General features: G+C 43.2%; 1 protein-coding gene and 1 long non-coding RNA gene across 5 annotated transcripts in view; one reads left to right on the forward strand and one right to left on the reverse strand.

Annotated features, from left to right (window-relative positions):
- TARBP1 (TAR (HIV-1) RNA binding protein 1) overlaps positions 1–27614 on the reverse strand; it is an 87167-nt gene that overhangs the window by 6574 nt on the left and 52979 nt on the right. For all 4 annotated transcript variants that reach the window (XM_066235322.1, XM_066235331.1, XM_066235338.1 and 1 more), the window contains 5 exons: positions 18117–18227; positions 16383–16532; positions 14000–14086; positions 5504–5700; positions 904–985 (listed from right to left, as the gene is read on the reverse strand). In XM_066235322.1, coding sequence (XP_066091419.1) covers positions 904–985; positions 5504–5700; positions 14000–14086; positions 16383–16532; positions 18117–18227 — 627 coding nt within the window. The remainder of the gene's footprint in view (positions 1–903; positions 986–5503; positions 5701–13999; positions 14087–16382; positions 16533–18116; positions 18228–27614) is intronic.
- The window catches only part of LOC136308159 (uncharacterized), a 36018-nt gene continuing 20023 nt past the window's right edge, over positions 11620–27614 (forward strand). The window contains exon 1 of the long non-coding RNA XR_010726060.1: positions 11620–11741. This is a non-coding gene — a long non-coding RNA (uncharacterized lncRNA). The remainder of the gene's footprint in view (positions 11742–27614) is intronic.

Genomic DNA, 27614 nt, shown 5'->3' on the forward strand with positions numbered 1-27614 from the left:
AAGGCAGGAAGAGGACCCAGGGGACTCACTCCTGCTGGGAGATTGAACAAAGAGGCTGAACTAAAACTAGAGAGTTATTAATATTAAAGGTTCCTCAGAGATGCCAGACAAGCACTCTGAGCACTAAAGGACACAGAACAGAGCCTGTTAAAATATTTGAAAAATCCATTGCACGTTCTGCAATGAAGCAACAGGAAGTATGAACATTCTGTGAAGATCTCACAACGTGTTTTTCAAAGGCCAGATGAGTAGCAATCCACTAAAGTAATTCACCTGTGCACAGCAGCTAAAGTCACTGATCCTTCCAAGTTCTTCAGAGGAAAAGAACAAGGTCAATGTTTCAACTCAAAGGGAGAAAGTAATACAATTTCTACAAATCTCAGTAATTTAGATATGACTGTAAATTGACTGACATGCTAGTTATATAAACATGTTTATGGTTCTTAAAATCACACCAGTATATTTGGTGGGTGGTGTGACATTTGCTGTACTATTTCTGTTGCCCAGAACCCAGAAAAGGCAGTCAACAAGAGTTAATCTTTCTGTTCTTTTGTTTACAATGGGTTTCATTACAACATCTCACCTGCACACATGGTCTCACTCATTTCCTTTAATATCAGAACAGACTGCTGTTTAGAGTTCAATATTCCCCCTCCCAGTGTTTATAAGCCTTAACTGCCCGAGAAACAGTGAGTGAGAATGACTAGCCAGTTTTCTCTGCTTGAGTGTGAAATGCAAGCAAGGAATCTGCATAAAGTGACAAAATTCAACTTAGAACTCGACAGGGTTAAGGTGAAGTTTGCAAGCAAGGGGAAAGTTAAGCTAACCATAACTCTTCCTATGGAAGAAAGGAGGCATCAGGGTTCACAGTAGAGGAGAGTTCACAAGACCGTCTCTGCTCACCTCCAGACAATAATCCTTAAGTGGGTGAAATGCTGCAAAAAAGAAATGGTCTTGGATGCGTTGCCAATTCTTCCTGGCGTTCCTAAGAATTAAAAATACAGTATGAGGTAAAGATAAGAAAAATAATTCTGGAAGGGGGAAAATCAGATATCTTACAGAGGTACAGCGGAATTTACAATGAATGGAATATTTTGTGAACTTTATCCTAAGATTTATACACCCATATTTCTAAGATCAACATCCTTTAAAAACTGACACTGTATTTGACCATTAGAAATGAAACATAAAAACAGACAAACTAAATAACTCTCTCAAAGTCATACAACAAATAATGAGTCAACATGAATGAAGCCCAGCTCTGCACTTAAAGTATGGGGATCAATCCAGTAGGGCATGCAGAAGCTGGTACTCCATCTGACGTGATGGCCAACTGACAGCAATGAGAAAACACAGGAAGAGCTGCCAGACAGACAACCTAAATGCTTCTGGAAAAAGGAATTCTAAAGGCAATTATGTAAAAAGTCTAGGTTGGAATCCTTAGGCTAGAGAAACCAGTATGTGAGTCCCCTTTTCTACTCTGAAGATTCACGACACATAGCCCAACTGTTACAACTTGCATAAATCAAACAAATTTAGTATGACAAGGTCTTGAGTTCTCAACATATGTCAAGTTTTAAAAGGCAAAAGAGTTAAGGATAAAATTACAATATCCTTGGCAGGTTGCAGTTTAAATCAAAAAGCTAAGGAAGCAATTTTAGACCTCTTTTGGCCAGGTCATTCTCCTATGGCCAGTGCATCTTCACTCCCTCAAGTTCCCAGACCACTGCTCACTGCCAGCAGTCAGCGGGCTCCCCATCAGCAGGGCATGGCCACCCTCCCACCTCACAGGGCAGGGACAGACCTGCCCTTCCCTCTGCACCTGCCCTCTTTTCCCTTTGCTCTCTTCAAAGGACAGTCTCCCAAGGTGTGCTCTAGATCCCCCTGGACTCTGCCCCACATCCCTCCTTCCAGAATTCCTCTTCTCTAGCTTTTCTCCAGCCTGCTCCAAATGGCCTTCTGTCTAATCTTGAAGAGCAAAACAGAAGTCTTATCGAAGTGTCCATTAGTATGGAGCTGGGAGTAACCAAGGCACGGCCACACTGTTAGAAGAAACCCCCATTTTCGGGAGGAACAGCTCTGGTGGGGAAGAGAGGAGGGAGGGATAGTAGCCCATCCTGTTTCCATGGCACCTGTCTGCACTGATACCTATTTAAACACTAAGGTTACAAAAATTTTAAAAAGCCCTCTGACAGCCCGCCCACCACCATCTACTGGTCTTCCTACACTTTACAGTAAAGTTATTGCAGAATTATCTGTACAACTTGACTGTTTTACTTGTCATCCATTTTTTAAAAATTAAAGACATGTAGTCTTTTAAATATGCCAATTAAACAACAGACACCAAGAACCTATCACTGGATTTAACAAATGTGAACATACTGTCCCACCCACTCTTTGACCCTTTTAAATTTGGTTCCGCTCACCAAAGAAACTGGTCTGAGTCCTGTGGGTGACTGGGCTCTTCACTGTCCCTCAGGCCTGTGCACCCCTTTGGCCCCCACTAACCTCATACTAATCTAACTCACAACTTTGCCCACCACTGATCTGCTCCTTACACTTTAAATTTTTTTAAATTGACTTTAGAGAGAGGAAGGGAGGAGGGAGGGAGGGGAGAGAAGGAGAAAGGGAGGGAAAAAGAGAGGGAGAAGGGGAGGAAGAGCGGGAGTGGGGGAAAAGAGCAAAACATTGATTTGTTGTTCCACCTATTCGATGTTGTCATTGGTTGATTCCTGTCTGTGCCCTGGCCAGCACATCAAACCCACAACCTTGGCATATTGAGACAATGCTCTAACCAGTGGTTGGCAAACTCATTAGTCAACAAAGCCAAATATCAACAGTACAACAATTGAAATTTCTTTTGAGAGCCAAATTTTTTAAACTTCAACTATATAGGTAGGTACATTCCTTATTGAGGTAGTGCCTGCATGTGGTATTTTGTGGAAGAGCCACACTCAAGGGGCCAAAGAGCCGCATGTGGCTCACGAGCTACAGTTTGCTGACAAGGGCTCTAACCAGTGGAACTACTAAGCCAGGGCCTGCTCCTTCCTCATAGTTTAAAAATGCAAAAGGAAACTGACTGATGTCACAAGTTTGAATTCAGGGTTGGGGTGGGTCACAATTCCCTTAATGGAAGCCCCACCCAGCCTGTCCCTGTACCACCACCTCCAGGTTCCTGCTGCCCTGCTCTCTCCTCTACTCCTGTCACCCTGGAGCACAGCCACTCTCTCCAGCCTCCATGGGTCCCGCACACTGTTTCTTCTGCCCAGAAATCATCTCCATTCTGCATCTGCCTACTTCCTGCTCACCCTGTAGACCATTGGTAGTCAACCTGGTCCCTACCGCCCACTAGTGGGTGTTCTAGCTTTCATGGTGGGTGGTAGCAGAGCAACCAAAGTATAAATAAAAAGATAGATTTAATTATAGTAAGTTGTTTTATAAAGATTTATTCTGCCAAACTTAGCGAAAATCCAACATAGAGTACTTGGTAAGTAATTATTATTATATGCTTTAACTTGCTGTAACTCTGCTTTATAAATTCTATAAAGTAAAGTGACTTTCCTACTTTATAAATCACCATTACTGTGGAACTGGTGGGCAGTTAGAAAATTTTACTACTAACAGAGATACAAAAGTGGGTGGTAGGTATAAAAAGGTTGACTACCCCTGCTGTAGACTGTAACTTAAACTGAAACTGAGTAAACATGTATGTTCTCACCACAACCTGGACTTCTCCAGAGGGCTCACCATGATGTAAATCTTTTTCATCTTGGTGTGATTATTTGATGTCTACCTCTACCTGACTGAACTCCACTTGCACAGAAATTTTACTATCTGCCTGCTGCTGACCCCCACACCTTGCCTGGGGCTGTCACAGAGCCAATGCCGAGGGCACAGGTGGTTCAAGGAGCTGAGAGGGCTTCCCGCCAGGGTTACCTACTCTTACTGGTTATATCTCCTCCCTACTTCTAGGATTTTCAAAAGAATAAGTTATTTCCCAAAAGGGCGTTTCATAGCTTCATAAAAAATAGTAGCTGAGCCAACTGTTTTTAGAAATCAAAACACAGCCACTAAGAATTTCAGGATCAACAACCAACTGAACACCTCAACCCCAAACAGCAAGTCAAAACGTACCCAACAGAAAACTGCACACTGACACATAGGTCCTATCTGCATGGTACAGCTCCATTTGGCCCCTGGACCTCTTCCACTCAGGACAGGCTCAGAGTCCTTGGTTACTGTAGCCTATGTCCCATCCTTGGTCTCTAACTCAGACCCACACCACATACCAGTCAGAGGGAGGAGTATGTTCTATTATAATACTGATATAGTTTCTCTGAATTGTACAATTAGTATGATCAGGGACAACTTTTGCAGTATGAATCTGGCTTACACCATAATACAAATGCTGCCCTAAAAAATATTAATGTCCAAATCTACTCCTGTAAACAGATTCAGCCAAGTAGCCACCAAATATAAGAAATAATAAATGTGGACACACCCACATGCCAAGAAAGGAGGAGATATCTGAGAGTGTCTGAAAATGATCAAGAATGCTAGATGCCAGAATACAGCAGGAAAGTTCAACATTCCAGGCAGTGCAAGGGCATCCAGCCGAGGCCGCTCCCAGCGCACAGAACACTGCACAACATCCTGGGGGCACTCAGTCCTGTGCTCCTCATTCCTCCCTGACCCTCATCTCTAGCCTGTCCTGCCTCCCACCTAACTCTTCCCTTCCGCTCTTCTATCACATGGAACCATAGTTTAGGATCTACATTTGTGAACTGAGTATCTTTCTTTTGAGCCCCCAAACCTCCCTTGCCCATTCATCATTTACATGTCTCTTTTCAACAAATGTAGCAGTTATGGTGGGTAGAGGGTTCCAGTCCGAGCCACAGAGCACCCAGGCCATGGCACCACAGGGGCTGTCATGACTCACAAAGCATTTTATTTGGACCGTGCGCGCTAATGTGATGGTTGGGTTAAAGACCTGATGATGTTACTGATTTTACGAGCACTTTTGTATGCCTGATACGCTGCTTCCAACCTCTACCCACTGGTTTATATAAGTTAGTGGGTGCTTCCAAGCATGGAAAGAAAAACCTTGGTAGATTTATATTGCCTGGGTGTCTGAAATCTGTAACCTCCTGGCATTCCTGGAGTGATAATCAGTAACAATAATAAAGTAAAACAGCACGTACAGACAAGGAAGCAAGTCCAGACAGCAGGAGACAGCAGGCCCCTCAGTGTGCAGGGATTCCCCCAGTGAGGCCTTTGTAAGACCCTGGGTCATGCGCCCCTCCCTGCTCCACTAGCAGTGCTTCAGGTCACGACGGAGCGCCCAACCATCCAAACGGTAATTAAACTGCATGTCACACAGAGGCCCATGTCTGTTCTGCCTCATCCCGCTCTGGCTCCCACGTGACATCACAGTGAGGCGAGATGGGCCCTTCTACAGCTGCCCTCGGTGTCACTGAAAGCACGGCAGACACGGGCTCCTTACCCTGCTCCATGCACGTTTTCCACTTGATTGAGGCTGAATTCAATCACGGATGTCAGAGCATCCAATTCTTCCACCTGCAGCGTCTTACACATGCCCCAGATTTTCTTAAGAGCAACCAGTGCATAGAGCCGGACACTGAAGTTGTGGCTGAAACCCCACTGCAGCACGGTGACCAGGGCTTGCTTCAGAATGTGCTTCTGGAAAAAAAAAATTCCACAGATGGACCATTAGACCCTTGACTGGATGACAAAGACAAAATAAACACTGATGTCACTGTGTTCTCCTCAGATGAATGTGCTGGCATCAGGCCCCCAATGCTTTGTGCTCACTCCAGTGCTGCCCTGCTTCCCCCACACTCAGCACCTGGGCAGATGGATAAAGTTCCTTCCCATAACCACTACACAACTACAACATTAAAGCACACAGCCCCCAGCCTGGACTACCCTGCTTTGGGCTGAGAAGTCAGAAGTACTCTAAGAACCCCACTTCCGGCAAAGTTGGAAGTGCTTCCCCAGCCAGGTGTCTCATGAGGTGTGCTTTTCCTCCTTCCCTAATGGTGACCTTGCACCCAGAGCACTGAGTGGTGGCAGAAAAATTAAGAAATGGGGAGAAAACAATGAAAAGTTTAAGCCCGCTTTAGTCCTTTCCTGTGAACTCAGAGCCTGGAGAGGTCAGGCACTCCTAGTCCCTGATTTTCAAAATGACACAGCCCAACCAATTTTTGAGGGAAGTGCCAGCCTGGCGCCGCACCAGGGAAGGTCCCCAGGAGGCACATTCAGATGCAGCCACTCAGCTGCCCTAGTGCTACCATACGCCTAGCCCTGCACCTGCACACGCCACACAGATCTGATGTCATACTTCTGCAAAAATGCAGCACCTCTTGTGCCCTTTAGACAAAGTGTGGCATCCTCACCTACTGAACACTTACTGTATGTCACACACCAGGAGCTGAGGAAAGGGCAGTTTAAAAAGATTAACTCACTTGACCAAGTTTGCACACCAAGAGGCGAAGCTAAGATTTAGACCCAGGTGAACTTGGCTCTACCGCTCAAACTCTCCAGCACTGTGACCTCCGCGACAAGTTCTCAAAGCTGGACCTGCTCACTCTGCAGCCACAGTGGGCTCTCTACCTCCAACCAACAGTGTCTTCCACACCCGACCTTGCCTCACCCCCTTTCACATGCCCGCTGACTCTTCCTGTCTCTAGGTCTTTGTGTTGTACTAGTGGGTCGCTGGCCTCTGCTGGGAGTCCCCACCCCATGGCATGCTCCACTCTCTGGTCTGCATGCCTCTCAGATATAGCTGGCCTGCTGACCGCTGTATCTGCACAGCCTGGTAGCATGCTTAGTAACAGGAAGCACTAAAATATTTTGATCCCAAACTCTGACAGGTATAAAGAAGGGCCAAACATGGTGTAGCCACTGTGGACAAGTGTAGAGGGTCCTCAGAAAACTAAAAATAGGGCTGCCATTGTACAAAGCAATTCTACTTCCGAGTATTCATCCAAAGAAAATCAAAACACTAATTTAAAAAGATATGTGTCCACTCTGTTCATTGCAGTGTTATTTACAACAGCAGAGATTCAGAAACAACCTAGGTATCCACAGACAGATCAGTGGATAAAGAAGATGAGGTACATATATACCACGGAATATGACTCAGCCATAAAAAAAGATGGAAATCTTAGCATTTGTGATGGCATGGCTAGACCTAGAGAGTATCATGCTAAGTAAAGTAAATCAAGAAAGACAAATACCCACAACTTCAGTTACATGTGGAATCTAATGAACTAAACAAAAACAGGCTCAGAAGCAGAGATCTCACCAACAGCTGATGGAGGAGGGGATGGGGCCACATGGAAAGGCAAAGAGGAGCCTAGTCAATAACAGTGTGATGGCGGCACGGTGACAGGTGACTGCTGGCCTTGGTGTGGTATGCACACTGTGTGGTATGGAAGTGTCCAACCACTACACTGTGCACTGGAAACCAATACACTATAAAAAGTCAGGACCATAGGTGGCTGGGAGAAGAGGGTGCCTGTCACTGAGAACACAAGGTTCCTGTGTAGTCACAGTAAGCAGTGTCTGTCCACTTCATATGACAGGAGATAGAAGCAATACCACTGGAGCGCTGGGTACATCCCCTGCCCTTGAATTTCTCACCATTCTTTACAGCCTTAATCCTCAGTCTGCGCTTTATTCAGATTTGCTCAGTTTTACTAGTATCTTCTCCTGTCCTAGGATCCCATCCGGGACCTGTTACGTTTAGTTTCCATGTCCCCTCCTCTTGGCTATGACAGTCTCTCAGACTTTCCTTATCTTTGATGGCTTGTCTGGCTTGAGGCACAGGAGTCAGGGGTTGTTTTTTTTGTTTTGTTTTGTTTTTTCTGAAGCTGGAAACAGGGAGAGACAGTCAGACAGACTCCCGCATGTGCCCGACCGGGATCCACCCGGCACGCCCACCAGGGGTGACGCTCTGCCCACCAGGGGGCGATGCTCTGCCCCTCCGGGGCGTCGCCATGTTGCGACCAGAGCCACTCTAGCGCCTGGGGCAGAGGCCACAGAGCCATCCCCAGCGCCCGGGCCATCTTTGCTCTAATGGAGCCTTGGCTGCAGGAGGGGAAGAGAGAGACAGAGAGGAAAGCGCGGCGGAGGGGTGGAGAAGCAAATGGGCGCCTCTCCTGTGTGCCCTGGCCGGGAATCGAACCCGGGTCCTCCGCACGCTAGGCCGACGCTCTACCGCTGAGCCAACCGGCCAGGGCAGGAGTCAGGGGTTTTATAGACTGTCCTGTGACTGGGTTCGGGTGTGTGCTTCTCATGTCACTGGGTCCGTGGTGTTTTGGGAAGGAGAGACAGAGGTTATCAGGGACAGATCATCAACATGACTTGTCACTGTCACAGATTTCCCCAGTGCAGTACCCAACACACACTGGCCGCTCTTTGCAAGGACGTCCTGAATGCAGCCCTCACGGGGGTGGGGGTGGGGGTGCACCCCTTCCTTGAGGGCGCAGGACCTACATAAACCATTTGTAATTCTGCACAGGAGGTTAGTCACCTCTGATTTATTTACTTATTCAATTATACTCTGGGCTGTAATCCAAGATTACTTTACTGATTTAGTTGTTCAAGTTGTTTCAGCCTTAGCCACTGGGAGCCCTTTCCATTGGCTCCTGTGCACCTTTGCACACCCATCCCACGTGTGTGTCTGTATGTATTTGGGTGTGTTTGTAGGGCTATCTCATTTTTTTTAATTTTTGAGTCTCTTTCTTCTTCTCTCTGTTGTGCCTCAAGTTGCTTGTCTTCTATTTCACTAATCCTCTCTTCTATCTGGCCTGTTCTATTAGCCAAGCTTGTTACCTCGTTTTTCAGCTCGTGAATTGAGTTTTTCATCTCTGTTTGATTTGTTTTTATAGTTTCAATTTTCTTGGACATAGATTCTTTGTGTTCATTGAGTTGTTTTCTGAGCTCCCTAAATTGCCTTTCTGTGTTTTCTTGTATATCTCTGAGTATTTTTAGGATTTCTATCTTGAATTCTCTGTCATTTAACTCCAAGGTTTCCAATATATTAAATTTTTTCTCCATAGATTTTTCCTCATCTATCTGTGTTACCTCTCTTTCTTTTGTATCCATGATTTTTTCTTCCTTAATGGCATCTGAGGGTGGTTTTGTTGATAGTATTAATGAGATTTAATAAAAAATAAAAAGTTAAAAAAATAAAAAATTGAGAAAAGTTGGTTTAATTAAAAATGAAATAAAGAAAAATAAAATAAAATAAAAATTTTAAAAAGGAAATTATTCCCCCCCCTCCTTTTTTCCTCTCCTCTCCTCTCCCCTCTTTCTTGAGAAAATCTTGTGGTGAACTGTGAATTATATTGTATTTAATAGAACAAACAATGCCTGTAATGGAGGGCCTGAATTGGGGAAAAGTAATAAAGGGGCAAGAAAAAAAATAAAAAATAAAAAAAAATAAAAAAGGGGGGGGTATGGACCCACAAAAAGCAAATAATGAAAAAATTTGGATCAAGAATAAAATGATTTGCGTTTAGGTGTTGGTTGACTAAGAGTTATGATGAGAGGAGTAAGAGGGAAACAGGAAAATGGGGGGGGGAAATTAAAAAATTACTATTGTATTTAGTGGAACAAGAGCTTGATAAAATGGAGAGCCAGGGGTGGGAGCACTGCTAGTGAGTTAAAAAGGTGAAGTAAAAACCCCCCAAAATGCCACAAACATAAGTTTGAGTCCCAGATAAGATAATTTGTTCATTATTGAGGTTTGAATGAGAGGAGACGTAAAGGAGAAAGGAAGAAACTAATATAGAGGGAGAAAAGAAAGAGAGAGAGAAAAAAAAGAGGGAACCACTAAAAGAAGAAAAAAGAGGAGAGAGAGAGAGAGAGAGAGAGTGTTAAGGGTTTTGGAGTGCAACCCTCATAGAGAGAAGGGAAGAGGAAAGAAAAGATAATGGGAGATGTAACACTTATGGGTAGTGTAGTTCAAGGAGAGGAGAGAGTAAGACCAGTAGAGAGTTAAACGACCAAATTAGAGGACGAAAAAAAAAAAATCAAGGATGAAGAGAAACAAACGAACAAATATAATAAAATGGGATAGGTTATAAAGTCTGCGGATTATTCTTGATTTTGAGAGGTTATGTTCTTGCTTTTACTTTTCTCTCCCTCTTCCTGGTCGGTGACTCTGTACCCCGGGTTCTGCCCCTTTGGCATGCTCAGGTAGAGGTTTGCAGTTGATAAGTCTCTATGGCGATGTCATGTATTGTGCTTCAGTCTCGTTGGCAGTCGAGGCTCATTAGCATTTATAGGCTCCGACAGTGAGAGAGTCCGTGTTCCTGGAGCCTGTCTCCTAGTCTTTCCTTCCTCAATTAGTAGCCTGAGAATCCAGCTATGGGGTTGCTGCTGCCTCTGCCTGGTAGTAAGAGGCTCAAAGAGCTGGCCACTCCCCACTCTATTCCCACTCAGCATAGGGCTCTGGGTAAGGCTCAGTCAGTCAGAGCCGCTAGCATAATCAGCCGGGGCTTCCGCTCACTCAAAGACCTCTGGCTCTGCCACTCTGTAACACGGGCGGGCACCCACTCCCGGGGCGCTTGGAGGAAACTCTTGTTCACTATCTGTGCGCGCAGACCAGGATGTTAGACCGGAAGTCTCGCCCTCTGAGTGAAACCCCCCGCCCGCACTGAAAAGTTCCAGCGTTGGAGTTGGCTCTCGCTCCGTCCCCATGTGCGGCTTTTTCAAGGCGCTGGGGCGGCCTGAGACTCCGCCCTCGGCCCACACAAAGGCCCCCGACTCTGCCCCTCTGTGGGACAACACGGTGCTGGGAGGAGTCTCCTGCCCACTCTCCGTGCACGCAGACCAGGATGTGAGGCCGGAGTCTTGCCCTCTGAGTGAAACCTCCCGCCCGCACTGAAAAGTTCCAGTGTTGGAATTAGCTCTCGCTCCCTTTCTGTGTGCGGCTCTGCCAGGGTGCTGGGGTGGCCCAGAGGCTTTCGGCCCACACAAAGGCCTCTGACTCTGCCTCTCTGTGGAGTAACACGGGTGCACCCTCCCGGGGCTTTGGAAGGAATCTCTCGCCCACTATCTGCGCGCGCCGACCAGGAGATCAGGTAAAATGGCTGCCCCGCTTGTCTGTCTGGGTTTGGCGCGAGTGTTAGCTGTATTGCCCGGGTTGTCACAGGAACAGTTTTTCCTCGGCTTGGATCTCCGTGCCACAGCCTGGTTCGGCCGTTTGTGCCGCGGCCTGGATCTATTCACCCCCTTTGCCCGCCTTAGTTTCTATATTCTCAGTTACCAGTGAAAGCAGCCCTATTTAGGTTAGTGAGGAAGGCGGAGCATTTCTTACTCCCTATTTCCTTCGGGGTTTGGTTATATATTTAGCCAATTTTTCGCTTGACCATACCTTCGGGTGTATTGCGAAACATCTGGAGGCTCCAAGGATAGGTTTTTCTGTTTCTGGTTGAAGATCTTGTTGAGTTTTGGGGGAGATTTATCGGTATCGCTTCCTACCCCGTCATTACTCTGATGTCATCTCTGGGTGTGTTTGTATAAAGCATCTCTTGACTTCCTGCCACAACAAGATGCTCCAGGTTTAGCTTGTGTATTTTCTGCCCTACTTATGGAATCTGCTGTTTCTCCAAGGAGCCCTGGTTCCTCCTACTAGAGAATGGTGTTAGAAACCGAGATCTGGGTGCTGGCTGTATAATGCTTGTGAATGAACAGAATCCTGGGTAACCGTAAGTAGGGAACACACCCCTCTGAGTCCTACAGCCAACCCGCTGGGGTGGCCTGCGCAGCTCTGCCTGGCCAGGGGGACGCAGCCACTCCCAGACCTCATCAGGGTCCTGCTTCAGAGCAACAGCAGGTGTCCACCTACAAGGCTCCTGCAGTGAGCAGCAGGCAGGGCCATGCACGACTATGAGTGTAGCTAGGTTCCTTCTTTTAATTTCCATAGAGCACTTAGAACTTGACCTCTGTCCCACATACACGTGAAGAAACAGTGGAGTGAAGAAAATGGAAAGTCTTAAATGATTGTTTTCTAAGAAGTCTTTAAAAAAACACACATTTATCAAGTAATGACGGTTTTTATAAATCAGAATTGGAAAGACTAACAAAGTAAACTCATCTGATCTTTACTTAGGTATCTCAATTCTCAATAGATTTTTTTCCCCAGAAGATGTTGAAATTTGAGATTATTTTATTCTATTAGTCAGCATTTTCTGGATGTTTTGAAAATTAAAATAAACCTAAAATATCTAATATACAGCAAGTACAAAAAGGGCTTAATGAAAGAATAACACACTGTTTATCCCAGATCTAACTGAACAGCTCCTAAGACAGGTTTGTCTTCAGATCTGTCTACACTGTCCCTGAGCCCCCTACCACCCAGCACTCGTGCAGCGTCTGTCCCTTCTCTCAGCAGACGGGGAGCAAGCTTCTCTGTGCACACATTTAAAACAGGAAGATAACATGGAATGTTATCAGGTGCCAGAGCTTTCTTGATCTTACCAGTATCTGTAACTGACACACTGCCACCTGACTGACAGACATTGACAGACACCATCACTTTTTCATTTATTTATTTGAGAGAGGCAAGGAGAGACAGGAACATTGAGCTGCTCTTGTATGTGCCCTATGGGGGAACTGAACTGGCAACCTCCGTGCTCCAGGCCAACACTCCAGCCAGCTGAGCAATCTGGCCAGGGCTTGAAACCGTCACTTTTAAAACTGTCATGATTTGAGAAGTTAACAGATGGTGGAGAGGAAGTTCTGTCTTAGTATTGATGAAATAGCTTAACACCTAAATTTGACTGTTACCATTGTTTAAAGATAAGCACACTGAGAAATTCTAGAAAAACTTTTCTATATTTTTATTTTACTTTCAACACTAAACAATACTTTCTATTTCATATACTAAGTTTCTCCTAAAGTTTACAACCTAACAGTATCTTTTCACTAGATTCAACAATACAGAACCTAGCTCTAAATCTTACTGGCACATTTCCTGAATTTTTCACAAACACCATAGTGATCAACCAGAATTAGCCAAGGTCCCTACTTCTCTAGTAATCCACTAAAGCAGGGGTCCCCAAATTTTTTACACAGGGGGCCAGTTCACTGTCCCTCAGACCGTTGGAGGGCCGCACTATAAAAAAAATATGAACAAATCCCTATGCACACTGCATATATCTTATTTTAAAGTAGAAAAACAAAACGGGACAAATAAAATATTTAAAATAAAGAACAAGCAAATTTTAATCAACAAACTGACCAGTATTTCAATGGGAACTATGGGCCTGCTTTTGGCTAATGAGATGGTCAATGTCCGGTTCCATATTTGTCACTGCTAGCCTTAACAAGTGATATGACGTGCTTCCGGAGCCGTGGGACGCGTGCAACCCGCATCACTGGAAGTAGTACTGTACGTGAGCGACGAGCAATGCCGCGCTTTGCGGCGTCAACCATTGACCACCAATGAAAGAGGTGCCCCTTCCGGAAGTGCGGCAGGGACCAGATAAATGGCCTCAGGGGGCCACATGCAGCCTGTGGGCCTTAGTTTGGGGACCCCTGCACTAAAGCAATTACTCTGAACCTGCACATGGTGACAGTCATTTATATCAACCTTCAATTACCCAACAGCTTTTAATATTTTGACTATAAGTTTCTTTGCAGGAGCATCTGCTGAATAACTATATTAGACAAGGAATATTTAAATGCAAGAGGGGAAGTCCCATTTAAATAATCATATATAGATACTTGTATAAAATTAATAGTCATATCATTAAAAATTTCCCATCAATATGTCTGGTGATGCTGTATATACCTCACTACATATACATGCAAGTTGTAGAACAAGTGTGTGCATCTTAGGGGTAGTGGAAGGGGAAAAATTGCAAAAACATAAAGAATGCTCTATATTTACAAAGAGTAGTACAAATATATGAAATTCTATTTTGATGGACAACTTTAAACTCTTCTTACAATTTAAACTCACCTTTTCTGGAACATTTTGAATAATGATGTCTAAATGTGGTAAAACTGATAAAAATGTACAAATGCTTGTTTTAAGGTTTTCTTCACCCTGAAAAAAAATCAGATAAACAAAATAGTCAAAGTTGTTTTATTTGCTTCCAATGGAAAACCCTGACTGATGTCCACAGGAGCAGATATGAAAAGACGTTCCAAGGTCTGAAAGCTCTTCATAAAAAGTAAGAGAGCAAGCTAAGCAGACACAAGAGAGTGGCTGGTCACTGGGGCTGCGAGAGTCAGGATAGCATTGCTAACAGTCCACAGAGCCAGCCTGACCCGCTGCAGAGCAGACAAGACTCATAAAAACACAGCAAGTCCGAGAAACAACTCCAGAATAACTGACAGGTTATTTTCTGCATTAGGTGGACACGACGAGAAGGATGACCAGGAGAACCTGGGGATGTGAAACATAAAGACTCCACTCTGTCACTCACAACTGAGGATGCTGTTGCCACTGGAGTCCAAGAGGATGAAGGTCAACAGGAAGGGAGAAAGACTGTTATCAGTTCAGTTGTGCCCGGATGAAGCTGACAGTGTGCAGAGGGGCTGGCAAGGCAGTGAACCAGTGGAGACAGGGTTTGCAAGCACAAGGAGTACAGAGAGAGAGAAGCAAAGGGCTCAACAGTGATTCTTAAGATAAAACCAAGAAAGCAAGCAAACACATGGAAGGAACGGAGACGATGGGCATCCTAGGAGGGACACGGGGCACACCACAGTGACAGTCAACTGTGGGGAATGCAGCTGCTAACATGATAGCTGCTGGGACAGTGAGGAACACAAAGGAAAAGAAGAAAGTGGTCTGAGCTGCAGAGGAAACCCTCATCATACACGATCTCAGTAGAGCAAGAGAGGAAGGCAAGGACCCCTCATTCTCAAATTTTAATAGAAAAGGCAAGAAGGCCGGATGGAGAAGTCAACAGATTAAGAGTGAAGAATTCCACTGACTGGTGGTGGTGTAGTAGGTAGAATTTGGGACACTGTAGTCCCAGGTCCAAAACTCCAAGGTCACCAACTTGAGTGTGAGGTTGCTGGGTGTGGGATCATCAACATGATCCCCATTGGCACTAGCTTGAGCCCAAAGGTCACTGGCTTACTGGAGACCCCCGGTCAAGGCACATACAAGAAGGAATCAATGAACAACTAAGATGCCACAACTACGAGTTGACGCTTCTCATCTCTCTCCCTTTCTGTATGTCTGTCTGTCTTTCTCACTAAATAAAAGAGTGAAGAATTCAGAATAAAGACAGAAAAGGAAATACACACACCATTCCCTCCCCTGAAACATTAAGGAAGAAATAGAAAAAGAAGGACTTGGAAGGCAGGTCACAAAAGGAAGTGTGAACTTGGGACCAGCAGAACTAGTGTTAGAAACAATTTATTTGTTATAAAGTCTGCACTGTCAACTCTATCACTAATCTAAGTATCAACTCCTTAAAAATAATTTCAAGATACAAGAACTGCTGGGGCAGGAGGAGCTGGCTGTGAGGGCACAGATGAAATGGAAATGAACAGAGATTTGTTTTTAGTTGGGTAATAGGAGTTTCCTTCCAGTCCCTGTACTTTGCTTAAGTTTGCAATTTCCCAACTCAAAAGTTCTTTAAAATGTAAGGAAGGCACTTAATTCTTTATCATTCTTATTTCTAAGATCAAACAAAGACCTCTTAGTAAGATTTCCCTTACTCCCTAATAACAAATGCCTTTCCATCTTCATCTTATTGGGATAGAAGAGCTTGCAAATAAAAATGGTGGTGCACTTGTGATAAGCCAGGGATTTCGGTCTCCTCAATTAATTCGAATCTTGCAAAATACAACTTGGGATGTCAGTACATTGGGGACAGGGCAATTAATGATAAAAAGAACTATTTAAAGCCTAACAAAGGCCATGGCTGGTTGGCTCAGTGGTACAGTGTCGGCCTAGTGTGTGGTGTCGGCCTAGTGTGTGGAAGTCCTGGGTTCGATTCCCAGCCAGGGCACACAGAAGTGCCCATCTGTTTCTCCACCCTCCCCCTCAACTTTCTCTCTGTCTCTCTCTTCCCCTTCCACAACCAAGGCTCCACTGGAGCAAAAGTTGGCCTGGGCACTGAGGATGGCTCCATGGCCTCTGCCTCAGGTGCTAGAATGACTCTGGTTGCAATGGACCAATGCCCCAGATGGGCAGAGCATACCTCCCCAATGGGCTTGCCGGGTGGATTCCGGTCGGGTGCATGCGGGAGTCTGTCTCTCTGTCTCCCGCTTCTCACTTTAGAAAAATACCAAAAAAAAAAAAAAAAAAAAGGGTAACAAACTTCCCAACACAGCCCACATCTTTTTATTAATTCAAAAAAAATATGAAAATCTCCTTTACTTACATAAGAAAAATAACTCCAGAACTTTGGCAGAAACTGAGGGAATTTATGAAGAATCAAGATAATAATCCATTCTATATAATACTTTATGGATGCTTGATTATTGATGAAACCAGCCTGGAAAATCTTGTCAATGATTCTACTCAAGAAATTCTGAGAAAAATAAAATTAAAAAATTAAACTGTTATGTTATGGTTATTGTTTTAAATTTATTTTTACTGACATAATTAACACATAACACTGCATAAACTTAAGAGATAAAAATGTTTACTTGATGCATTTATGTATCACAACATGATTCCTCCTGTGTCACTGGCTAACACCACTATCTTGTCACATAATTATTTCCTTTTTATGGTGGAAACAATAAGATCTAGTCTCCTAGTAACTTTTAAAATGGTTTTTAATTTTGATTTAAAAAATAGTCACCCCTAAAACAAACAGTTTAAAGTTTTAAGTGACTACTGAATATACCGCTGCAAGCAACGAATCTAAAAACTGCTGACTGAAATGTAATGATGAGTACCTTTCCTGAGGATTTCACATTTTACTTAGACATCAATTCTGTAAGAAAGGTTTTTATTCTTTGTATTTTTACAAGAAAGATTCAGAAAAGTTAATTAATAATTGTCTTAAAGTGGCATATAGCATATATATCATATATCTAGAAAGTGGCAGATTTCAGATTCAGATGGAAGATGTGCCAAGATGCCCTGGGCAGAAAACCTGGAACTAGGGTCCTAAAGCCTGTCCTCCTCTTCAAAATTGCGCTATTATCTGGGTAATTGAACATCTCTAAGTAGCAGGTAAAATGCATTATCTCCATATATAAGCACATAAAAACATTTATTATGTATATTTATTTAAAAAATTTATCTTAAAAGAATTTCTAATTGGTAAAAGAGCAGAAAAGCTCCTTTCAAGACCTTAGGATAAAGGACAAAGAACAGTGTGAATTTAGGTTAGGCTTGGTGTGGAATTCCACCTTCACTAGCTTTATCACCTAGTTCCTAAATTTGTGGTTTCTGCAGTACAGATAACCCAAAATAGTAATACTCCAAAACAACTTATCTGTTGCAAAATCGGAATTATTTAGATTTTCTAATCAAATGGCATATAAAACTTTAAAAATATTGAAAGAAAAACAATGGGGCCATGTAAACCAGCTTCTCATTTATTTCTACAATACCTAATTTTAAGTTATTTCTGTGAAAAAAATGTTCTGAATAAATTTAACTTTAAGAACTAAAGTAGGACTGGCCAGTTGTTCAGTGGTAGAGTGTCAGCGCCCAGCGTGTAGAAGTCCTAGTTCGATTCCTGGTCAGGCTACACAGGAGAAGCGAGCATTTGCTTCTCCACCCCTCCCCCTCTCTTCTCTCTCTCTCTCTCTTCCCATCCCACAGCCATGGCTCAGGTGGAGCAAGTTGGCCCCTAGCACTTAATATGGCTCCATGGCCTTGCCTCAGGCACTAAAATAGCTAGGTTGCTGAGTAATGGAGCAACAGCCCCAGATGGGCAGAGCATGAGCCCCATAGGGGGCTTGCTGGGTGAATCCCAGTCTGGGCCCATGCAGGAGTTTCTCTCTGCCTCCCTGCTTCTCACTTAAGAAAAATAAAAAGAAGAACTGAAGTAAAATTTTAAGCAAATTACTTTTTCAATAGCACATGACAGTTTCTACTAAACAGTTTATTCATAATGGAAATTTTATGATTAAAGGTACAGATACAATAAATGCACCTGATCAAATCTGGGGGAAAGGAGGAGCAGAATCTGCCATATCCGGTTTTTCACTCGGTGTTGCTGAGAATTCACATAGTATCGAGTTGTAGATGTGGACACCAGTTCATCCTGTGGGTGGCAGGGGAGGGAATCAATTTAAATTACTTACTGAATTTGTGATTAATGAAAACAAAAATCAACAACTTCAACTTAGAAGGTTTAAACTGGGCATAGGAGACTTATCCTCCGAAAAGCAGAAAGGAAGGTAAGAAAGATACTTCATTAGTTTCCTTTCAAAACATTTAGTTGCTTAAGTTATCTGCTTTTAAAATTAGAAAAGGAACTGTGTAACAGTATTCAGTACAGAAAGTCTTTGGAGAGACCTTTTATTCCTTGTGGCTGGTCAGGGTGACACAAAGCTACAGATGGGACAGAGCTATCTGACAAGTCCTTGAGGCACCAATGCAGGCACCTCTCATGCACACCACTGTCTTCTGTGCGATAAGAATAACAGTACTGGCAATTTGGTCAAAACACCACGATGTCCGGAGCACCACAGAAAATGGATGGGCAACACCATAGCCAGACAGAGAAGGGCAGCTGAGCTGTCCACACCAGCAGAATCAATGTGTGTTACAATACAAATTCTACCTGGGGCAGCATCTGCCACAAGTCTGCTCTCCTCCAGGAAACCAGTAAGGCACGGTTTTCTTGGAGACAGTGCTCCTGGCACCTACACTGCAAAGGAGGAAATTTTTGCATAAAAAACACCCCCTAGGCCCTGGCCGGTTGGCTCAGCGGTAGAGCGTCGGCCTAGCGTGCGGAGGACCCGGGTTTGATTCCTGGCCAGGGCACACAGGAGAAGCGCCCATTTGCTTCTCCACCCCTCCGCCGCACCTTCCTCTCTCTCTCTTCCCCTCCCGCAGCCAAGGCTCCATTGGAGCAAAAATGGCCCGGGCGCTGGGGATGGCTCTGTGGCCTCTGCCTCAGGCGCTAGAGTGGCTCTGGTCGCAACATGGCGACGCCCAGGATGGGCAGAGCATCGCCCCCTGGTGGGCAGAGTGTCGCCCCATGGTGGGCGTGCCGGGTGGATCCCAGTCGGGCGCATGCGGGAGTCTGTCTGACTGTCTCTCCCTGTTTCCAGCTTCAGAAAAATGCAAAAGAAAATGAAAAAAACAAAAACAAAAAAACACCCCCTAGGTTTTAGATAACAAAGCTGACAAATGTGTGATGAACACTGCATTTCAATGTGGTGACTTAAGTAGGAGGTCCAGTCACCCCTACATCCTGCCATCCAAACCAGAGGTTAGAAAGTAGACCTCAAGTTCAGAAGTAAACACTGTACTTGACTTGAACCGTTTCTAGCTTCTCCCCAGTGTTTTAGACCCATTCTTCAGAAGTGCAAAATGCCCGTTTATAAATAACTTCGCAGGGGATACCAAGATGGCAGTGGAGTAGGCAGACACACAGACTCCCAGCTCACACCACCAAATTGGATTACAAATTAATTTAGGAACAATCAGCACGAAAAACCAACTTTGGATTAAAAGAAAAGGTCTCAAAAACCAAGAAGCAAAGAAGAAGCCACACCGAATCTGGTAGGGAGAGCGGGAGCTCCCCTGCTTCCAGGAGTGAAGGGGGAGGGGGAGGCTGAGAGCCCAGAAGGGCTCTCATTAAAAGGAGAAGAGCAGAAAATATCGCTCACAGCAACTTGCCTGGGGACCTGGGCACGAGGTGAGCTGAGAGGGCTGGCTTGTCTTCCAAAAGGAAAGTGGGGAGAGAGAGACAGATGGTCAGGGGCAGAGGAATGCATGGGATGACCTTAGAAGCTGACTCATCCAGTGCAGAGGTGGCCATAGCTGGGGGAGAGTTGCTCCCTCCACACAGCACAAGCCTAAAGTGGTTCTGGGTGATCCACCTCCAGAAAGCTCTCCCAGCTCCAATCAGAACAAAAAGACACAGCTGAAAACAGGAAGTGGGGAGGAGGGGCAGTAACTCAGGTCTCCATGTAGACCTGAGATACACTTCCCCCTACTGGAGCTGAGAAAGCACCCAGCTCCCACCCCCTCTATCTCAGAGGTTACACCTGCCACGTTCTTGGATACACTTTCAAATAAGCCCCCTGCTGAGATCAGTAAACAAGCAGCATTGTTCACAATAGCAAAGATCTGGAAACAGCCCAAGTGTCGTCAGAGGACGAGTGGACTAAAAAGCTTTGGTACATATTATGGAATACTACTCAGTCATAAGAAATGACATCGGATCATTTACAATAACATGGATGGACCTTGAAAACATTATACGGAGTGAAATAAGTAAATCAGAAAAAAACTAAGAACTATATGAACCCATGCATAGATGGGACATAAAAATGAGACTCAGAGACATGGACAAGAGTGTGATGGTAACAGGGGGTGGAGTGGAGGGGTGGGGAGGGGGCAAGGAAGGAGAAGAAGGGGTAGGGGGAGGGGAGGGGCACAAAGAAAACCAGATAGAAGGTGACAGAAGACAATTTGACTTTGGGTGAGGGGTATGCAGCATAATCAAAAGTCAAAATAATCTGGAGATGTTTTCTCGGAACATATGTACCCTGACTTATAAATGTCACTGCATTAAAATTAATAAAAATAAGATAAAAAAAAGATTACTACCCAGTTAAGAAAACTGAGAAGAAAACAAACAAATCAAGACTTCAAAGCAGCTCTACTAGGTAAGGAGACCACAACTGAAAGAAACCTATAAGTCATACCGAGAATACTGGGTAGGCAGAGAAACATAAGTCATATGCATCAACAAGATAATTCCTCAGAAAAAGTCCTGGACAAATCGGAAGTAATCTAATTACCAGATGCAGAGTATAAAATAATGATTGTTTAGGATGCTTAAGGATCTCAAAACTACAATGGATGGACTTAATGAACACCTCAATAAAGAAATTGTAAGCCTCAAAAAGGACACGGAAATCATAAAGAAGAACCAGACAGAAATGACAAACAATATCATTAATGAAGACTACACTAGAAGGAATTAAAAGCAAGCTGGATGAAGCAGAGGATATAATCAGTGACTTAAAGGACAATATAAGTGAAGCAGAAAAGCAAAAAGAAAAGAGGATCAAAAAGTCCGAGAAAACCCTAAGAGAGCTCTGTGACAACATGAAGAGAAACATTATCCTCATAATAGGGGTTCCTGAAGGAGAAGAGAAAGAACAAGGATGAGAGAAGCTCTTTGAAGTAATTATAGATGAAAATTTCCCTAAATTGATGCAGGAAAGAGTCACACAAGTTCAAGAGGCAGAGAGAACCCCATTAAAAATGAACTCAAAGAGACCCCCACCAAGACATATCATAATCAAAATACCAAAGCTAAGAGATAAGAAAGAATATTAAAAGCTGTAAGAGAAAAACAGTCAATCACCTACAAAGAAGCCCCCATAATGATGACATCTGACTTCTCAACAGAAACACTTGCAGCCAGAAGGGATTGGCAAGAAATATTCAAAGTAATGCAGAAGAAGAACTTACAACCAAGACTTTTTTATCCAGCAAGACTATCGTTTAAAATTGAAGGAGAAATAAAAAGCTTCCCAGACCAAAAAAATCTCAAGGAATTCATCACAACCAAACCAGTGTTGCAAAAAATGTTAAGGAGCCCGCTGTAGACAGAACAAAGCGGGGGGGGGGGGGGGGATATATATAGTAAAAGAGGAAAATAGATTTAAAGTAAAAAATGGCAATAAACTACATATCAATAATAACCTTAAATGTAAATGGATTAAATGCTCCAATCAAAAGACATATGGTAGCTGAATGGATAAGAAAACAGGACCCATACAAATGCTACCTACAGGAGACCTATCTCAAAACAAAAGATACATATAGACTGAAAGTAAAAGGACGGAAAAAAATATTTCATGGAAATAGAAATGAAAAAGAAAAGCTGGGGTAGCAATAATTTTATCTGACAAAATAGACTTTAAAAACAAAGACTACAGTAAGGAATAAAGAAGGTCACTACATAATGATAAAGGGAATAATCAACAGGAAGAGATAATCATGATAAATATCTATGCACCTAATATAGGAGCACCTAAATATATAAAGCAGATTTTGATGGACATAAAGGGAGAGATCAACAGCAATACTAAAATAGTAGGGGTTTTCAATACGCCACTAACATCAATGGATAGATCCTCAAGAAAGAAAATTAACAGAGAAACAGCAGAATTAAGAGATGCACTAGGCCTGACCTGTGGTGGCGCAGTGGATAAAGTGTTGACCTGGAATGCTGAGGTTGCCGGTTCAAAATCCTGGGCTTGTCCAGTCAAGGCACATATGGGAGTTAATGCTTCCTGCTCCTCCCCCCCTTCTCTCTCGCTCTCTCTCTCTCTTCTCTAAAATGAATAAATAAAAATTAAAAAAAAAAACCCTCTCATTTCCTTGTCAATACACTGAAGAATTCCAAAAAAAAAAAAAGAGGTGCACTAGATCAACTGGATTTAATAGACATCTTCAGAAACTTTCACCCTAAAGCAGTAGAATATACATATTCTCAAGTGTGCATGGTACATTCTCTAGGACAGACCACATGCTAGGGCATAAAACGAGTCTCAACAAATTTAAAAAGACTGAAACCATATCAAGCATCTTCTCTGACACAATAGCATGAAACTAGAAATCAACTACAATAAGAAAACTTACAAACACTCAAATACTTGGAAACTAAACAGCATGTTATTAAATAACGAATGGATCAACAATGAGCTCAAGGAAGAAATCAAAAATTTCCTGAAACAAATGAAAATGAGCATACACCTCAAAATCTGTGGGACATAGCAAAAGCAGTCCTGAGAGGGAAGTTCATAGCATTACAGGCATACCTTAAGAAGCTATAAAAAGCTCAAATAAACAACTTAATCCATTAACTAAAAGAACTAGAAAAAGAACAGCAAGTAAAGCCTAGAGGAAGTAGGAGGAAGGAAATAATAAAGATCAGAGCAGAAATAAATGACATAGAGACTAAAAAACAATACAGAAGATCAATGAAACCAAGAGCTTGGTTCTTTGAAAAAGTAAAGAAGATCGATGAACCCTTAGCCAGACTCACCATGAAAAAAAGAGAAAGGAATCAAAATTAGAAATGAGGGTGGGGAAGTAATAACGGACACAGCAGAAATACAAAATATTGTAAGAAAATACTATGAAGAACTATATGCCAAAAAATTAAACAACCTAGGTGAAATGGACAAATTCCTTGAAAAATATAATCTTTCAAAAATCAATCTGGAAGAATCAGAACACCTAAATAGACTGATTAAAACAAATGAGATAGAAACAATTATCAAGAAACTCCCAACAAACAAAAGCCCTGGGCCAGATGGCTTCCCAGGCGAATTCTACTAAACATTCAAAGAAGAAGTAACTCCTATTCTTCTCAAGCTATTTCAAAAAATTCAAGAGGAGGGAAAACTTCCAAGCTTCTTTTATGAAGCGAGCATAATTCTGATTCCAAAGCCAGGCAAAGACAACACAAAGAAAACTATAGGCCAATATCCCTGATGAATTTAGATGCTAAAATTCTCAACAAAATATTAGCACTACAATGGCTCTGGTTGCGGCAGGGCAACGCCCCAGATGGGCAGAGCTTCGCCTCCTGGTGGGCATGCCGGGTGCCGGGTGGATCCCGGTCAGGCACATGCAGGAGTCTGTCTGACTGCCTCCCTGTTTCCAACCTCAGAAAATAAAAAAAATTTTAAAAAAGATAATATCAATAGATGAAGAAAAAGCATTTGATAAAATCCAGCAGCCATTTATGATCAAAACTCTCAGCAAAGTGGGAATATAAGGAACATACCCCAACATGATAAAGGCCATCTATGACAGGCCCACAACCAACATCATATTCAATGGGCAAAAGTTAAAAGCAATCCCCTTAAGATCATGAACAAAACCTTTTCACCACTCTTATTCAATATAGTTTTGGAAGTCTTAGCCACAACAATCAGACAAGAAGAAATGAAAGGCATCCAAATAATGATTGTAAAACTATCATTATTTGCTGATAATATGATACTATACATAGAAAACCCTAAAGTCGCAATCAAAAAACTACTGGACCTGATAAAGGAATTCAGCAAGGTGTAGGATATATAATTAATACTCAGAAATCAGAGGCATTTTTATACACCAGTAGTGATCTGTCTGAAAGAGAAATTAAGGAAACAATCTCCTTCACTACTGCAACAAAAAAGATAAAATACCTAGGAGTAAATTTAACCAAGGAGGTTAAAGACTTGTACTCGGGAAATTATAAAACATTGATAAAAGAAATCAAGAAAGATACAAAAACAAGTGGAAGCATATACCATGTTCATGGCTAGGAAGAATAAATATCATTAAAATGTCCATATTAGCTGGAAAAACCAACTTTGGACTAAACTAAGAGGACTCTTCAACCAAGGAACACTGAAGAAGCCACATAGAGACTGGTAGGAAAAGCGGAAACGGGGAAACGTGGAGAGGGCTGCCCAGCTCCCCGGAGCGAACGGCAGCAGGGAGAGACTCGCGTGGCGGAAAGTGAGTTCAGCAGAGGTGGAAGGGTCCTGAGCCTCAGGAACAAAGCCCCAGCCTGCAGCCCCAGACCCCAGAAGAGGCATAAGGACAGTATTTAGCTGGAAACAAGTCAGGATACTGTTTTTGAGAAAGAGTGATTTCGCAGACCCAGGATCCTTCTTAAAGGGACCGCGCAGAACATCTCTCTCATACCCACCCACCCGGGGCGCCTGGGGCCGGGGGGCGGGGAGAGAGGAGAGGACCAGACTAACAGGAAGAGAGTGTAATCTAGGAGGCACAGGGAGAAGCATTTTGTGAGATAGCCACCCTAACCCCAGGGACGAGTCACTCCCCAAAGCTGAAGTGAGTATTTCCCCCGGAAACAGCAATACCAGCAAAGGGAAGCAGGAGAGCAGCCAAACAAGCTCCCCCGTGGCATTCAGAGCAGAGTCACATAGAAGGAGGGAGCTTTTGGGGCTACAGTAGTGAGTCTTATGGTCCGAGCTGCAACACCCCCACCCACGCAGCTGAGGGCGCGCCGGAGGGCGGGCGGCAGCGGGAAACAAAAGCGCTGTTCTGCTGGCAGGGGCGGAAACCAGCTGGCCACCACTCAGCTCAGGTGTGAGCTCAATCCTGCCCGACTGGGGAGAAGGGGGTGTGCAAAAGCGGTCAAGCTGGTCAAGCTCAGCTGCCGGCAGCCTGTAATGCAGACTGCGGTAAAAGGGCGGGAACCCTAGAAAGGGTGGAGACCAGCCCCTGAGCAAGGGCAGAGGAGCACAGCCATGCCCCGCCCCATGCAACCCAGGCTTGCAGGACTTGGTAGTGGGCTCCTCCCGTGGGGGTAGAGCCAAAAGCCCAGAAGAGGCGGAGTTCCGCTACTGAGCTGAGCTTGGGAACGCAGTCCTGCCTGGTGTTAGAGCCAAGGCTAGCAGCCGTTCCTTGAGTGGGCTCCTCCTGCAAGGGCAGGGCAAAAGCCTGGAAACAGGCGGAGACCCGCAGCTGAGCAAAGGTGCTCAACAGGGCCCTCAAGACCAAGCATAACGTCACACACGGGGGCGGGGCAAAGGCCAAGGCCACCAACGCTTGTGCACCTGAGCATGTTATCACAGCCACTCCCGTGAAGAGAAAATGTGGAGGCAGAGAAATACAACACAAATAAACCAAGAGAAATCCGCAGAAAAGGACCTAAGTGAATCAGATATAACCAAATTACCAGATGCAGAGTTTAAAATAACGATTGTTAGGATGCTCAAAGATATCAGAACAACCATAGATGGCCATTACAAAAACCTAAATAAAGAGATAACAAATATAAAAAAGGACATTGAAATAATAAAAAAGAATCAGTCAGAAATGACAAATGCAATACCTGAAATAAAGAACACAATGGAAGGAATTAAAAGCAGGATGGATGAAGCAGAGAATCGAATCAGTGAGTTAGAGGACACAATAAATAAAGGCATGGAAGCAGAGCAGAAAAAAGAAGAGAGACTCAAAAAGTCTGAAGAAACTCTAAGAGAGCTCTGTGACAACATGAAGAGAAATAACATCCACATCATAGGGGTTCCTGAAGAAGAGAAAGAACAAGGGATAGAGACTTTGTTCAAACATATAATAGCGGAAAACTTCCCCCAATTAAGGCAGGAAAACATTATACATGTTCAGGAAGCACAGAGAACTCCATTAAGGAGAAACCCAAAGAAACCAACACCAAGACACATCATAATTAAAATACCAAAGCTAAATGATAATGAGAAAATATTAAAAGCTGCTAGAGAAAAAAAGACTATCACCTACAAAGGAGCCCCCATAAGGATGACTTCTGACTTCTCAACAGAAACACTTGAGGCCAGAAGGGAATGGCAAGAAATATTCAAAGTAATGCAGAACAAGAACCTACAACCAAGACTACTTTATCCAGCAAGGCTATTATTTAAAATTGAAGGAGAAATAAAAAGCTTTACAGACAAAAAAAAAAAAACTCAAGGAATTCACTGCAACCAAACCAAGGCTGCAAGAAATGCTAAGGGACCTGTTGTAAACAGATCAAAGGAAAAAAAGAATATAGCAAAAGAGGAATACAGTTTCAAAGAAAAAAAATGGCAATAAACAATTACATATCAGTAATAACCTTAAATGTTAATGGATTAAATGATCCGATCAAGAGACATAGGGTAGCTGCAAAACAGGACCCATACATATGCTGTCTACAAGAGACACACCTTAAATCAAAAGATGCACACAGACTAAAGATAAAAGGATGGAAAAAAATATTTCACGCAAATGGAAATGAAAAAAAAGCTGGGGTAGCAATACTTATATCAGACAAAATGGACTTTAAAACCAAGACCATAGTTAGAGATAAAGAAGGTCACTACATAATGATAAAGGGAGCAATCCAAAAGGAAGATATAACCATTATAAATATCTACGTACCTAATATAGGAGCACCTAAATGTATAAAGCAGACTTTGATGGACGTAAAGGGCGAGATCAACAGCAATAATATAATAGTAGGTGATTTCAATACCCCATTAACATCATTAGATAGATCCTCAAGAAAGAAAATCAACAAAGAAACAGCAGACTTAAAGGACATATTCGATCAACTCGATTTAATAGATATCTTCAGAACCTTTCACCCTTAAACAACAGAATATACATTCTTTTCAAGCGCTCATGGTACATTCTCTAGAATAGACCACATGTTAGGGCATAAAAGCGGTCTCAACAAATTTAAGAAGATTGAAATCATATCAAGCACTTTCTCTGATCACAATGGCATTAAACTAGAAATCAACCACAATAGAAAAACTGAAAAACATTCAAACACTTGGAAACTAAATAGCACGTTAGTAAATAACGAATGGGTTAACATTGAGATCAAAGAAGAAATTTAAAAATTCCTGGAAACAAACGATAATGAGCATACATCAACTCAAAATTTATGGGACACAGCAAAAAC

The sequence above is a fragment of the Saccopteryx bilineata genome, chromosome 1 (assembly GCF_036850765.1).
Source record: "Saccopteryx bilineata isolate mSacBil1 chromosome 1, mSacBil1_pri_phased_curated, whole genome shotgun sequence".
Lineage (NCBI taxonomy): Eukaryota > Metazoa > Chordata > Mammalia > Chiroptera > Emballonuridae > Saccopteryx > Saccopteryx bilineata.